General features: G+C 41.7%; 1 protein-coding gene across 3 annotated transcripts; it reads left to right on the top strand.

Annotated features, from left to right (window-relative positions):
• Positions 1–7,456: 7,456 nt before the first annotated feature.
• Positions 7,457–14,918, top strand: LOC115218853 (oocyte zinc finger protein XlCOF28-like). Of its 3 annotated transcripts, XM_036509369.1 has the most exons (3): positions 7,582–7,634; positions 12,810–13,952; positions 13,989–14,918. In XM_036509369.1, exons 2-3 carry the CDS (start codon positions 13,507–13,509, stop codon positions 14,206–14,208), a joined length of 666 nt encoding a protein of 221 aa, XP_036365262.1. In that variant the 5' UTR covers positions 7,582–7,634; positions 12,810–13,506; the 3' UTR covers positions 14,209–14,918. The 3 variants fall into 3 exon arrangements, with proteins under 3 accessions (XP_036365261.1, XP_036365262.1, XP_029644663.1); XM_036509368.1 differs by lacking the exon at positions 7,582–7,634 and adding an exon at positions 7,457–7,468 and having other exon boundaries at positions 13,150–14,918; XM_029788803.2 differs by having other exon boundaries at positions 12,810–14,918.
• The last annotated feature ends 1,586 nt before the right edge of the window (positions 14,919–16,504 follow it).

The raw sequence follows: 16,504 nt of genomic DNA, 5'->3' as shown, positions 1-16,504 counted from the left end.
CTCTTCTTCTTCTTCTTCTTCTTCTCCTTCCTTCCTTCTTCTTCTTCCTGCTTCTCCTTCTCCCTCTTCTTCATCTTCTCCTACTTCTTCTTCTCCTTCTTCTCTTCTTCTTCTTCTTCTTCTCCTTCTTCTTCTTCTTCTTCTTCCTCTTCTTCTCCTTCTCCTTCTTCTTCTTCTTCTTCTTCTTCTTCTCTTCTTTCTTCTTTCTCTTCTCTTCTTCTTCTTCTTCTTCTTCTTCTTCTCCTTCCTTCCTTCTTCTTCTTCCTGCTTCTCCTTCTCCCTCTTCTTCTTCTTCTCCTACTTCTTCTCCTTCTTCTCCTTCTCCCTCTTCTTCGCCTCCTTCTTCTTCTTCTTCTTCTTCTTCCTCTTCTTCTTCTCCTTCTCCTTCTCCTTCTTCTTCTTCTTCTTCTCCTTCTTCTTCTTCTTCTTCTTCTTCTTCTCCTTCTTCTTCACAAGGCTATTGAACTTGCCTGATAATTAATTGTCTGGTGCAGCCTGAGGCTGGATGGTGATAACGATGGGAAGGGATTAATTATTTCGCATTCTCCAAGGTTAGGCTGACTATAATCTCATGGAGGCAAGTGATGGAAAATTCTCAACGCTTTTGTTTTAATCTATTCCTGATGATGGATGGCAGCCCTGCTGCTTAACGGTTTTGTTGCAAGATTTCTCTTGAAATACCGTCTTTGTTTCAATCAATTATGAAAATAATGAAGAATTTAGCAAAATAACATGGTTATTATTAAGCTGGTGTTTAGAGCATAAATTAACGTGAAATTTTGAAAGGCTTTGTTTTAACCCTTTTGTTTTAACCCTTTTGTTCGCATATTTCTGTTGAGATACACAGTTTTTCTTTCACTTAATTCCAATTTATTTCCTGTTAATTTATGTTCCAATCACCAGCCTTAATAAGGAAGAATTTTGCAAAATAAATTTGTCATTTGGAACAAATTACCATGAAATTTTGAAGGGAGGTTTTAATTTAAGATTACATTAAAGAGAAAATTACTATTTTAGATCTAGGGGTAATCTTGTGTTTGGGTATCAAAAGAGTAAGGGTGGAAGACATTTAAGGGAAAACTTAGATTCCCCTTAAATAAAATAGTAGTTTGTTATTTCTTTATTGCCCACAAGGGGCTAAACATAGAGAGGACTAACAAGGGCAGATAAAGGGATTAAGTCGATTACATTGACCCCAGTGCGTAACTGGTACTTAATTTATCGACCCCCAAAAAGATGAAAGACAAAGTCGACCATAGCGGAATTTGAACTCAGAACGTAACGGCTGATGAAATACCGCTAAGCATTTCGCCCAGCGTGCTAACATTTCTGCCAGCTCGCCGCCTTAAAAAATAGTAGTTTGTGCCAATAAAAGAGCTTCTATGTTGCAGCTCAACCTGCTAGAAGCAAGAGTTAAATCTCCCTCAGTTTACTCCTTACCATATTAGATGGTACAATAAACTACTCCCTACCAATGTAGATGGTACGTTAGATAATGTAGACTGGCACACAATATATCTGAAAGGTAAAAAGGATGTAATAGACATGGCTGGACTCCTTTAATAATAAGTCTATATGATCAGAAGTGATTTGAAATAAAAGAACAGTTGTATTAGGCATCAACCAACAACTTTAAAGTTATGTCTTTCCTCTGTTGTACACACACACATACACACATGTACCATCATAAGTACTCAAGCAGAGACATTATTGAGAAAGACACTAAATGTTCCAAGGCAGGGCTGGATTAAAAGCCATGAAGGCCCTCAGGGTTGGCTCAAAGTACCGGCAATTCAGGCAGTTACCCAGGGCACCATGTGCTAGAGGGCACTAAGGAGGGCATGACAAAGACAAGGAAATTTCCACAATCCTCAGCCTGTACACACCAAAGTTCAGCTTGCCCAGGGCACCAGCAACCCTATGGCTGGCCCTGAAGGCCCTAAGCACATCAAAGATTTTGGTACATCCCTATATATGTAATTCAAACTATAAACAATAATAAACCATAAAATAATTTTTCTGTTTTCAATATGAAACAAAACTAACAGTAAGATGGAAAATAATGTTTATTTTTGTATCCTTCCACTTTTTTTTTATATTTGCAAGGTTTTCTCCTAGATTTTTTAATTGCAAAATCTTTAATCAAATCCTCACCATGACACCATGAACACTAAAAAATTAATATTTCTTATCATACTTTGAATATTATTTTAGCAAGTTTAATCCATTAGTATTTAATCCGGCCACAACCAGCCCAAATGTTCTGTGTCGTAACTGACCAGATTCAGCCTATCACACCCACCCTACAATGTATTTCTAAAAATGTACAAACACACCATTGAAATCTTGAAACTACAAAATTAAGTGTAATTAGTTTAAAATTATGTGGATAAATAAACATAACATTTGACAGAATAATCTGAATGCTGAAGGGTTAAAGTGAATTCTTTTGTGCCATAAACCATTTACCATTTCTGTGGTCCCTTGCTTCTCTTGATCCCCCAAGCACAAGCTTATTTTTGCTTAATGGTTTATCCAGCACTGCACCTGGAGGAATATTCAGTGATTGGGATTAAGCAAAGTCAGAAGCTTTAGCAGGAACCAACAGCATTATAGCAGAGCTTCTTTAGAACACAACAAGAAAGAGACACACTCTGGACCAGGCTGACATGGCTGTATTTAACTTTTTTGATACCAACCCACCTGAGACTATCCCTGCTTTACTGGTATAAGCTTCTTGTTTTAAAGTGAACAGAATTAAAATCCTCCACTAGAATTTCATGCTATGTTCCAAATAGCAGCTTAATAATGACAAAGTTAAATAACGGACAGAGTCTTGACTATTGAAAAAGTTGCAAGACACAACGAAAATTTTAGGAAAATAAAAATAAGAAATAAGTGGAAATTTTACCGATGAGTGTATTAAATTATAAGGCACAAAAAGAAAATGACTCTCCCCGGACTCAGCAGAATATGCTTCAACATACAAACTCATATAAAGAATCTTGCAAACCAAATCCAAAAACGAAATATTTTAAATAAATTCTTCATTATTTACAAAATTAATTGAAACAAAGGCAGCAGTGTATGGCAACAGAAACATGGCAGAAATTTGAGATTCTGAGTTGGCTTTAACAAGAGAGAAAAGATTAAATAATTCTTGGGCTGACATTGCAGAATGCAAAAATAAAATATTTGGGTGACAGAATATATTTGCTTTTCTTTGCCCACAGGGGGCTAAACATAGAGAGGACAAACAAAGGGATTAAGTCGATTACATCAACCCCAGTGTGTGACTGGTACTTATTTAATCGACTCTCCGAAAGGATGAAAGGCAAAGTCGATCTTGGCAGAATTTGAACTTAGAACATAATGGCAGACAAAATACCTATTTCTTTATTACCCACAAGGGGCTAAACACAAAGGGGACGAACAAGGACAGACAAACGGATTAAGTTGATTATATCAATCCCAGTGCATAACTGGTACATTTAATCAACCCCGAAAGGATGAAAGGCAAAGTCGACCTCGGCGGAATTTGAACTCAGAACGTAACAGCAGACAAAATACTGTTAAGCATTTCGCCCAGTGTGCTAACGCTTCTGCTAGCTCGCTGCCTTTTGTGACAGAATATATTACAAGTTCAACTGTTGTTGAGGCAGAATTAATGAATAAAATGTACCTAAATGACAGTAATTGATCACCTTCTTAGAAAGGAATAAACAGAAATCCATAATCTGGTTTTCTGTTTTAGTTTAAGTGTTTGAACCTGACAAGAAACAGCAACATCTTATTCCCAAGTTTATCCTTTCTATTACACCCCCACCCCGCCCACCAACACAAACTAACATTGTTACTGTTCTTGTGCCCTAGAATTAGTTTTGGCCCCTTAGGTATGTGATCAAAAACATTCTAGCAATGACCAACCATTACATCTTTTTTGTATATTAGAGACTACACAGTGGAGGCACATGGCCTAGTGGTTAGAGCAGATTGGAGGCACATGGCCTAGTGGTTAGAGCAGATTGGAGGCACATGGCCTAGTGGTTAGAGCACAGTGGGGGCACATGGCCTAGTGGTTAGAGCACAGTGGAGGCACATGGCCTAGTGGTTAGAGCACAGTGGAGGCACATGGCCTAGTGGTTAGAGCACAGTGGGGGCACATGGCCTAGTGGTTAGAGCACAGTGGAGGCACATGGTCTAGTGGTTAGAGCAGAGTGGAGGCACATGGCCTAGTGGTTAGAGCAGAGTGGAGGCACATGGCCTAGTGGTTAGAGAAGAGTGGGGGCACATGGCCTAGTGGTTAGAGCAGAGTGGAGGCACATGGCCTAGTGGTTAGAGCAGAGTGGAGGCACATGGCCTAGTGGTTAGAGCAGATTGGAGGCACATGGCCTAGTGGTTAGAGCACAGTGGGGGCACATGGCCTAGTGGTTAGAGCAGAGTGGGGGCACATGGCCTAGTGGTTAGAGCACAGTGGAGGCACATGGCCTAGTGGTTAGAGCAGAGTGGGGGCACATGGCCTAGTGGTTAGAGCACAGTGGAGGCATATGGCCTAGTGGTTAGAGCAGAGTGGGGGCACATGGCCTAGTGGTTAGAGCAGAGTGGGGGCACATGGCCTAGTGGTTAGAGCAGAGTGGGGGCATATGGCCTAGTGGTTAGAGCACAGTGGAGGCATATGGCCTAGTGGTTAGAGCAGAGTGGGGGCACATTGCCTAGTGGTTAGAGCAGAGTGGGGGCATATGGCCTAGTGGTTAGAGCAGAGTGGGGGCATATGGCCTAGTGGTTAGAGCAGAGTGGGGGCACATGGCCTAGTGGTTAGAGCAGAGTGGGGGCATATGGCCTAGTGGTTAGAGCAGAGTGGGGGCACATGGCCTAGTGGTTAGAGCAGAGTGGGGGCACATGGCCTAGTGGTTAGAGCAGAGTGGAGGCACATGGCCTAGTGGTTAGAGCAGAGTGGGGGCACATGGCCTAGTGGTTAGAGCAGAGTGGGGGCATATGGCCTAGTGGTTAGAGCAGAGTGGAGGCACATGGCCTAGTGGTTAGAGCAGAGTGGAGGCACATGGCCTAGTGGTTAGAGCACAGTGGAGGCACATGGCCTAGTGGTTAGAGCACAGTGGGGGCACATGGCCTAGTGGTTAGAGCACAGTGGAGGCACATGGTCTAGTGGTTAGAGCAGAGTGGGGGCACATGGCCTAGTGGTTAGAGCAGAGTGGAGGCACATGGCCTAGTGGTTAGAGCAGAGTGGGGGCAAATGGCCTAGTGGTTAGAGCAGAGTGGGGGCACATGGCCTAGTGGTTAGAGCAGAGTGGGGCCACATGGCCTAGTGGGTAGAGCAGAGTGGAGGCACATGGCCTAGTGGTTAGAGCAGAGTGGGGGCACATGGCCTAGTGGTTAGAGCAGAGTGGAGGCACATGGTCTAGTGGTTAGAGCAGAGTGGAGGCACATGGTCTAGTGGTTAGAGCAGAGTGGGGGCACATGGCCTAGTGGTTAGAGCAGAGTGGAGGCACATGGCCTAGTGGTTAGAGCAGAGTGGGGGCACCTGTCCTAGTGGTTAGATAAGAGTGGAGGCACATGGCCTAGTGGTTAGACCAGAGTGGAGGCACATGGCCTAGTGGTTAGAGCAGAGTGGGGGCACATGGCCTAGTGGTTAGAGCAGAGTGGAGGCACATGGCCTAGTGGTTAGAGCAGAGTGGAGGCACATGGCCTAGTGGTTAGAGCAGAGTGGAGGCACATGGCCTAGTGGTTAGAGCAGAGTGGGGGCACCTGTCCTAGTGATTAGATAAGAGTGGAGGCACATGGCCTAGTGGTTAGAGCAAAGTGGGGGCACATGGCCTAGTGGTTAGAGCAGAGTGGAGGCACATGGCCTAGTGGTTAGAGCAGAGTGGGTGCACATGGCCTAGTGGTTAGAGCAGAGTGGAGGCACATGGCCTAGTGGTTAGAGCAGAGTGGGGGCACATGGCCTAGTGGTTAGAGCAGAGTGGAGGCACATGGCCTAGTGGTTAGAGCAGAGTGGGGGCACATGGCCTAATGGTTAGAGCAGAGTGGAGGCACATGGCCTAGTGGTTAGAGCAGAGTGGGGGCACATGGCCTAGTGGTTAGAGCAGAGTGGAGGCACATGGCCTAGTGGTTAGAGCAGAGTGGGGGCACATTGCCTAGTGGTTAGAGCAGAGTGGAGGCACATGGCCTAGTGGTTAGAGCAGAGTGGGGGCACTTGGCCTAGTGGTTAGAGCACAGTGGAGGCACATGGCCTAGTGGTTAGAGCAGAGTGAAGGCACATGGCCTAATGGTTAGAGCAGAGTGGGGGCACCTGTCCTAGTGGTTAGATAAGAGTGGAGGCACATGGCCTAGTGGTTAGAGCAGAGTGGGGGCACATGGCCTAGTGGTTAGAGCAGAGTGGGGGCACATGGCCTAGTGGTAGAGCAGAGTGGGGGCACATGGCCTAGTGGTTAGAGCAGAGTGGAGGCATATGGCCTAGTGGTTAGAGCAGAGTGGGGGCACATGGCCTAGTGGTTAGAGCAGAGTGGGGGCACATGGCCTAGTGGTTAGAGCAGAGTGGGGACACATGGCCTAGTGGTTAGAGCAGAGTGGAGGCACATGGCCTAGTGGTTAGAGCAGAGTGGAGGCACATGGCCTAGTGGTTAGAGCAGAGTGGGGGCACATGGCCTAGTGGTTAGAGCAGAGTGGGGGCACATGGCCTAGTGGTTAGAGCAGCGGTCTCGCGGGTTCGAATCTCAGACCGGGCGATGTGTGTGTTTATGAGCGAAACATCTAAGCTCCACGTGGATCCGGCAGAAGGTGATGGTGAACTTCTGCTAACTCTTTCACCACAACTTTCTCTCAATCTTTCCTCTTGCATCTTGCAGCTCACCTGCGACAGACCAGCGTCCCGTCCAGGTGGGGAACCTATATGCCAAGGAAACCGGGAAACCAGCCCTTATGAGCCAGGCATGGCCCGAGAAGGAACAAACAACAACAACAACAGGGGCTACACAATCCAATGTGTCTTCTTTTATATATAACACTGTAGGGATTACGGAGATGTACTTGCATAGCAAGTGACCTGATCTGAGATCGTGTGCTGGAACGAAAACAATTGCAGCGTGGAAGGTGTTTATAAGCCATTCAAGAAACACACAAAAACCGTTACATTCAGTATTTATGCTTTTTCGCAATAAATACGACGCTTAATTATTTTTTTTATTATTTACTTTCACAAAAGGTAGAGCATTTGACTAAATGCCTTTCGGGATTTAATTACGATGCGTCCTTTCAGAACTTAAATCTCGTTGGAATCAATTGTACCATTCATTCGAAAGATGAAGAATAAATTAAAGTACAAGTCAACTTTTGGAGTTGATTTTCATTCTTATTAGACATTAAGAAGTCTTTTAAAATAATTTAAGTATTAAGTCACTTAGCGGTTCGGCAAAAGTGACCGAAAGATAAGTATTGGACTTACAAAGAATAAGTCCCGGGGTCGAGTTGCTCGACTAAAGGCGGTGCTCCAGCATGGCCGCAGTCAAATGACTGAAACAAGTAAAAGAGAAAGAGAAAATTTACTTCCTACATGGATATATTTAACAGAAGGGAGATTTTCCCCTCGACACCGCTAACTGCTGCATCGCTGTTATTCGGTATGTTTCTGTGTTTTTATATTTCTTTAAAATGTTTTGTTTTTCTGTCTTGCGATTGTCAAAAAAAATGAAAAAAGAAAAATGTAAATATTTCAGAAATGTTTCTTCTCAAATCATTTTTGTTATCAAACATGAATTTGTTTAAGTTTTTTGTTTACAAAACGACGTTTCCATATTCAGCTCTTTTGCTTTCACTATTGAAAATGTCGATTTTGACATCTCTGTTTAATATTTGAAATTATGTTTCAATATTTTGTTTTATTTATAATGCTGTTTCCGAACTTAACGACTCTTGTGTATTTAGACGAATTTATGTAGCGAAAGTTTCCCTTTTTTTCTTAAATTAATGCATTTTCTGTTGTCCGTTATTTTAAAATTTAAAATTCTGTTAACACTTGATGTTTTTATAGGAATATGTGAGTTCGTATCACAGTGACAGCAGTCTTACTATATCCACTCTTAGTCGCCTCCTCCGCTACTATAATGGCCTCAGTTTTTTTTTTTTGGGGGGGGGATCAACTCAAGCATGCATTCCTGTTATGCCCACCTCTTCTCTTTACATTATCAATATTATTATTATATCAGCGGAGTTGCAGCCGTCAACTTGCAATTAGTGGGCCGTTAACCGTGTTGATTTCAGCTGGGTATGTTTCTATATTAACACCCACACGATTTTCAATAAGAAAAAAACCCCCAAAAACTCCCTTATAGGAGTGGCTGTGTGGTAAGTAGTTTGCTAACCAACCACATGGTTCCGGGTTCAATCCCACTGCGTGGCATCTTGGGCAAGTGTCTTCTGCTATAGCCCCGGGCCGACCAATGCCTTGTGAGTGGATTTGGTAGACGGAAACTGAAAGAAGCCTGTCGTATATATGTGTGTCTGTGTTTGTCCCCCTAGCATTGCTTGACAACCGATGCTGGTGTGTTTAGCGGTTCAGCAAAGGAGACCGATAGAATAAGTACTGGGCTTACAAAGAATAAGTCCCGGGGTCGATTTGCTCGACTAAAAAAAGGTGGTGCTCCAGCATGGCCGCAGTCAAATGACTGAAACAAGTAAAAGAGTAAAAGAGAGAGAGAGAGAGTTATTTTGGTTTGAAAAAAAAGGAGGGGGGTGCTCGCCCCCACCCTTTTCCAAACCAAAATAAGGGATTTGCAGCATATTAGGAGGCCAGGGTACTTGATACCACGCAAAAAATCCGATTTTTTGGGGTTTTTTTTCTTTTTCTTAGTGAAAATCGTGCGGGTGTTAATATAGAAATTTACTTTCAGCCGTCCCAGAAGGTCTGATAAGGTAATGGACGCAGCCTATTTCTTCAGACCGATAAAGAAAATAGCCATCGATACTTGAATGTAGCTGTTTATTTTTACTTTGTCAACAAACCACACCCTGTGTCATTTCATTTGGGGGTCAGGGGACTTAGGACAAAACAACTGCATATGTATGTGTGTGTATACACACAGACACACACTGCTTATTTTAGGTCTGTTTTTCCATGTTTAGACAAATACATTTTGAGTTCTTGTTGGAATTGTGCAAGTCACCTAACTCCGGTACTTTTCAGATGCTATGAGTACAGAACTTCATATTTCGACCCCCCCCTTTTCTTTTTCTCCCAGTTATTCCTCTCCCTTTTAAACACTTGCCTTTGACATACATCCTTCATTCCTAATATCATCCGTTCCCACTTTATTTTCTACTGGTTACCCTTTCTGTGCCACCATTTATCTCTTCCTTTCCCTTGATCTACATCTTATGATTGCCATATCTTATTCTTAATACCCTTTCATATCTGACAGTTATTGTCCCCCCCCACCACCACCTTGGTTCATCTCTCACTATATCCATCCCTGTGCACCTCTGATGCTCTACATCTCACCCTCACTCGCCACTCCGCCTCTACCTTCACCCTTACACACCATCTCCCTATATCTCATCTATCTGCAGTTTTATTCATTTGCTGCTCTCCAGCCTTTCTGTGCTGCCCCTACACCCCCTCCCCTATCCTGAGCCACCTCTGTTTCTTATCAGCTTCACCCCATACTCTTATTTACCATCAACAACACCACTACCCTTCTTCCTTACAGCCACCTTTACCTTCATCTCCTACAAACCATCCCTGGAATGGCATCCAACCGTAGAAACTTTGCCAAAGCAGGAACTGGAGCTTGCCACAGTTGCCCAGCTTGTTGGACCCAGGCAAACCATCCATATTATGCTAGCATGGAATCATCATCATCATTGTTTAATGTCTGCCTTCCATGCTAGCATGGGTTGGACGATTTTGACTGAGGGATGGTGAACCAGACAGCCACACCAGGCTCCAATCTTGATCTGGCAGAGTTTCTACAGCTGGATGCCCTTTCTAACATAACCACTCCGAGAGTGTAGTGGGTGTTTTTTATGTGCCACCGGAATATAGATGTTAAATGATGATGATATATATATATATTTGTATATATGGCAAATGAAAGACGGAAGATGGAATATACGAGAGAATTTATTATTAATCATGACAATTGTTTCAACACATCTAGCATTGATCCCTCATGGGTGAGACACTCAACATCTGGTTCAGGTGTATCCAGCGGTGCAGATGTATCTCGTCAGGTGATAAATAAACACAACTTGTTAAAATAACAGTTCCTCAATGTAACTTCTCATTTTGTAGAAAGAAAAGCAGCCAGATGGAGGAAATATTTTCATTTAGATAAAAGATCAAAAATAAAATCCCAGATGACAAAAAGAGAAACGAACACACATACACATTGTATGTATCATGATATGCAAAGGGTCATGAAAAGATCCTTACTAGAAATATCATTAAGGGAACACATTCGAAATGAAATAACGGAGTAGAGTGAATTATGGGATCAAAGCACAAACTCTGCTGGGCCGGACATGTTGCAAGGTTCACAGTCACAGGTGGACCCTTGCAGATGCCGAGTGGTATCTAACAGATTGGAAAGGGCCACTTGGAAGGCCTCCTCAGAAATGGGAAGACAATTTAGGTCAAGAGGGAAAAGAATGGTACAACTAAGACGGAATTGGAAATGCTTTATGACCAATGGGGTATACAACATCTGATTGTCTGGTCAGTACCATGATATATGTAATATATCTATCCGTCCGTCCGTCCATCCATCCATCCATCTAATTATCTATCTATATATGTATGTTATATATATATATATATTATACACAGGGCCGTGCCAGCCTAGCCTGGCCTCCGTGCTGGTGGCACGTAAAAAACACCATCCGAGCGTGGCTGTTCACCAGCCTCGTCTGGCACCTGTGTCGGTGGCACATAAAAAGCACCCACTACACTCACGGAGTGGTTGGCGTTAGGAAGGGCATCCAGCCGTAGAAACATTGCCAGATCTGACTGGCCTGGTGCAGCCTTCGGGCTTCCCAGACTCCAGTTGAACCGTCCAACCCATGCTAGCATGGAAAGCGGACGTTAAACGATGAGGTGTGGAAGGAGGGAAGTAAACTACCATAACTCTATCTATAAATTGTGAACAGGAAACTTAACTCTTTCGTGTGAAAAAATATTTACCAGAAAGTGGCCAGTTGCATCCCTCTTTAAAATGTGAAAGTGGGCCTCTACTGTCTTTGAAGCCTGTTCACTAATGAGGCGACAAGGGAATCCTGCTAGAAATAGCAGTCAGATCTCCTTCAAATAACACTGATACTTTAAAATGAGGACACATTAGGTAATGGAAGTCCTAGTATTCTTTAAGAGATGAGGCGGTCAAGGCTGGATGGTCTCTTCGTGTGAGTGTGCTCAATGAAGCTTGGCTTGGAGTTGACTAACACAACCTTTACACAAGGAGCTACAACGGTCGAAGTGATGGAGTTATGTCCCCTGAAATCAAATCTTGACAAGTTATTTGTTGTTCACACCAACTGGAAACACCACGTCTAGATTTAGAGTCGGGTATAAACCGGGTGGAAGTCAGCCACATCAACGAAATGGCTCCATGGCTTCTACTTAGGAAATAACGCAAAAGTCTTGAAATATATTGTGTTTTAGATAATCCCTTGAATAAATATTTATTGCTTCCTAGATCTCTGTTGGCAATGGCAAGAGTATTTGTTGTACTTCATTCGGTTTTGGTTGAGAAGAAGGGAAGACCGCGGTTAAGAAGCTTGCTTCCCAACCATGTGGTCTCAGGTTCCAACCGACTGCATGGCACTTGGTGCGGGTGCCTTCTGCTATAGCCCTGGGCTGACCAAAGCCTTATGAGTAGATTTGCTAGACAGAAACTGAAAGAATTCCATCATGTGTTTGTGTGTGTGAAGGTACGTGGCTTAGTGGTTAGGGCATTTGGCTCACGATCGTAAGGTTGTGAGTTCAATTCCCGGTAACACATTGTGTCCTTGAGCAAAACATTTTATTTTACATTGCTCCAGTCCACTCAACTGGCAAAAACCAGTAGTACCTGTATTTCAAAGGCCAGCCTTGTCTCACTCTTGAATAACTTTGTATTGTCTGCTGATTAAAAATTTATACATATATATATACACACACGCACCGAAGCTTTGTGATTGAATTCGGCAGGCGGAAGTTACTGCCGTGTGTGTATATGTGCGTGTAGGTGCTCAGTGCCTCTCTGAAAGTGAGAGAGGGATATATATACATATACACATATAATATATGCACTTTGTTTTAGTATCTGGTTTGCAAGATTCTTTATGTGAATTCCTGTGTTGAAACAAATTTTGTTGTGTCCAGGGATATTAACACACACACTGGTTCAGTTTCACTCCTTTAGTATTAGTCAGTTGGTTAAATATCCAACTAATTGATAGTTTAATTTGGTTAGACAGTAAGTTGTTTGATTTGTCTTCGTATGTTAATCAATTGGTTCGTTAGTTGTATATTTAACCAGTCGACTAATAACAAAGGAGTGGAATTGAACCAGTGCATACACACACACACACACATATGTATTGACTTCTACTATGAAGGAAAATGCACACACACTTTACATAGTTTTAATATATTTTAAAATAAATTTTATAGTGTGCTTGTTGACCAGTTTTGCTTTCACTAAGCAAAAGCGAAACCGGTCGACAAACACAATATGAAATTTATTAAAAAAATATATAAAATGTGTGCATTTTCTTTCTTTAATTTGTTATATATATATATATACCCTTTATATTTCCAGGTAATTATTTTCTGCTGCCATATGGTACTGCACCAAATTCACTACCTGTGCTTCCCTTTCTTGGAAAACTGTGAAGAATTAGAAACCATGTCATGCCACGGTGATTGTCTGGAAATCAAATTCAACCAAATCTTTTACTGAAATACCAGTCTTGTACAGTTTTAATTTCTGAAATGTGTTGAGAATAAATGTTGCAAGCAATTTCTCTACAGCTGAAGTTATCTAAGAACATACGTAGTAAATGAAACCAATGTTTTAATATAACTAATGGAAGATATTTTTTATATTCTAAAAAAAAAAAGAGCATTGCTTTCCACTGCTATATAATTACTGCAACTAGTACAAATAATAATATTAATTTTGGTGCACTTGGTACAATACCCTGACCGTTACCTAAAACACTGAAGCATACTAGAATTGGCTACATACATTGTCAATCTGCAAAAAAGTTTCATCCTGTGTGAATCTTAAGAAAGGTTTTTTAAGATGTGAGGAGACTTGTTGCCAACATTCAGAATCCCTGCTAATTAGTATGTAACAGCTTTTGAATAGTAATAAATTTGCATTTGATTTACCATTTGTGTTTTGAAAGTCAACTCGTACCTTTGTGCTGCCTGAAGGGAATTGTATCCCAACCCTGAGTTTATTTATTCCTGCCCCATTTGAAATATTTGATTCGTTGATTGTCAGATAAAGAATGGAAGGTCCCGATACTCCTGAAGACCCTACTAAAACTTATTTGTGTCAAGCTTGCAACTTAAATTTCAAAGACTTTCACGAATGGAAACTCCACCTGACTACTCATCCAATCACCAAGTACGATTGCAATTTCTGTTTTTCTTCTTATTCAAACAAAACGGATTTCTGGGAACATATCAAAACTCATACCAACTCTTCAACAGCCGTCAAATATTTTTGTTCGAAATATCCACTGGAGATGAAAGAACAAACAGCAGAGGAAGAAAGTGAGCAAACTGGCCCCGAAAAAGGGGTTGTTGAAGCTGACACTGGTACAGAACCATTAAAAACGAATTCTGTTAGTAATTTGGACGCTACGGCAGAACATTCCGTAATGTCTGTTGAAGAAGAAGAACCAGTCATGGCTACTGATGTTGATCAACTTGATGGTGGTAAAACTGATGAAGATAGTAAAGCTGATGATGAAGATGATGAAAATTTTGATGATGAAAGTCCTGATGATGAAAAAACCAATAATGATCCCCAATCTGCAGATGCCGCAGCAAAGCAGTGCAGATGTCAATTCTGTGACAAGTCCTTCCCTAGTGCCTTCTTGTTCAAAGTACATTTAAAGAAACACTGTTTGCCCTTAACCTATCTACAGGTAAAATGTCTCGGGGAGTCAGTGTCTCTAGGAATCCTTGTTGGTAAATCTGACTAATGCCAAAAGAATTATGGCAGATACAACTGTTGGGTAAATTTTATATATATCTTCTGCCAGCTGGTAGAATGGACACACACCACAAAAATAATACCTATTGCTAATTGCAGTAAAACCGACACAAATCTGTCTGTTGGTAGAAGAGGGCAATATAACAAATACAGCTACCTGTTGGTAGATAGGACAGTACAGCATATACAGATGCATCTACCAGTTGGTAGAATGGAGTACATAATACCCAAATATTTCATTTCTGGCAGAAATAGCGAGACATCTGGCAAATGTTTCTACCAGTTGGTAGAAAGGACAGTACAGCAGATACAAATGTTTCTACCGGTTGGTAGAAAGGACAGTACAGCAGATATAAATGTCTCTACTGGTTGGTAGAAAGGACAGTACAGCAAACACAAATGTCTCTACTGGTTGGTAGAAAGGGCAGTACAGCAGATACCAACGTTTCTACCGGTTGGTAGAAAGGACAGTATAACCAACTGTAGCCATTCACAGTATTCCAACAAAGACTTTGCATTTGATCCCTATGGGATTAATTAGCACCAGTAATAAAGTCCTGTTGAGCAATTTATAGTCCAATGATCAATCATTGTATTTTATTGAACATCTCAGGATTGATTTTAAAAACATTTTCCTGAACAATTTTCATTTTTTAAATAGTTTTCATTTCTTTTGCAATAAAATAAAATAAAATGAAATATTTTGTTTTCCCCCCTTGAATTTACTCTTAAGGACTCTGTTGTTGTTATTTAGCTCTATGCCAGCGCTGATACACCAGACCTATGATCAAAGATGGTCCATCCATGACCACCCTGTCTAATTGTATATCTCAGATTTCATTATCCTTTCTGTTTTAAAGGAATTTATAATTTAAGGAAACTCTGACTGGTTCAGCAACCACATACAGGCCCTTTCCTTGTTGGTGTTGGGGGTATAGTGTTGTTGTTTGACCCCAGCTCAGCTGTGATCAAGTAGACCTAACGTCATAGATATTCCAACCAGGACCACATTCTCTAATGTGCCCTTTGCTAAGATGTGATTTAAAGAAATTTGGCTGCTATTTCTAGCAGTTCCAGCAACAATGTTGATGTTCCCTTAATGGGTCTTGGTGGTATTAGCGTTGTTGTTTACAGCCCTAGGTCATCCCTGATTGAGCAGAATTAGGATCAAAGGCATCGCAGCCATCATTACCCAATCTTATTTTCAAGAATAGTGTACCTTGGACTACTTATTTCAGTGTGTCCTTTTTTTCACGATGCCATTTAAGGGACTTCCTTGCTAATTGAGTCACCCAGGATTTCTCATTGTTTTGTTAACAACACTTGTTGTTTAGCCCCAGGTCATCCACAACTGAGCAGACCTATGGTTAAAGATGTTCCAATCATGACCATCCCTTTTTTGTTTTGTTTTTGCCAGACACAGTGCACCTAGGACTACATTATCCAATATGTCCAACCGCATTGTGATGGTAGGTGATTTGAGGAGGTTTAGCTGTTGCTTCTTGCTGGTCAGGTAATGACCATGCCACTGATCCTTACAACACAAACCATTGATGGAATGCCTGTATGTTGTCACACAATCTGTTAGAAATAGCAGCCAAATTTCCCTCCACTCGTACCTTACTGTCTCAAAGAAGAAAGGATACATAAGATAATGTACTCTTGGATATACAATGCCTTGATAACAGGATGAAATACCTTTGTCCCTGAGTCTGCTCAGTAAGTACTAACTCAGGGCTAAACAATATCAGCAACTGTTACTTTTTCTAGTGAATATAGACAATACAAGGGAAGCTATTCAGCTATGAAATCTAAACATGGAAGAAGTTGGATTTATATTTCACCCCTCTCTCTCTCTCTCTCTCTCTCTCTCTCTCTCTCTCTCTCTCTCTCTATCTATCTATCTATCTATCTATCTATCTATCTTTCTCTTGTGGTGTGATAGCACTCCTTAATTCCCTCCCAAACCTTACCTCTCTCTCTCTCTTTCCAAAATACTACAGATTGGACAATGAATTTCCCAGACAAATTAATTCTGAAAGATGGGACAGTCATGGTTCGATACCTGCAACCACAGGTCTACTTTATGAAGGATGAAAGCCGACCTGGAGTAAGTGGTGGTGGTGGTGGGTAACAAACTCCTGTCAAGAAGTGCAAGGGGGAGAACTCCATGCCTTACGTTAAAAAGTTGAACGGATTATTTCCAAGGTGAGTTTAGTGTTTGATGATTATGGTGACTCAGAGTGGATGTACGAAAGTGGGGGGGGGGGGTAAAACCATTAACA

The sequence above is a fragment of the Octopus sinensis genome, linkage group LG14 (genome assembly GCF_006345805.1).
Source record: "Octopus sinensis linkage group LG14, ASM634580v1, whole genome shotgun sequence".
Taxonomy (NCBI): Eukaryota; Metazoa; Mollusca; class Cephalopoda; order Octopoda; family Octopodidae; genus Octopus; species Octopus sinensis.
Note: the sequence above shows the minus strand (reverse complement) of the source record. Positions and strands in the feature narration are given on the sequence as shown.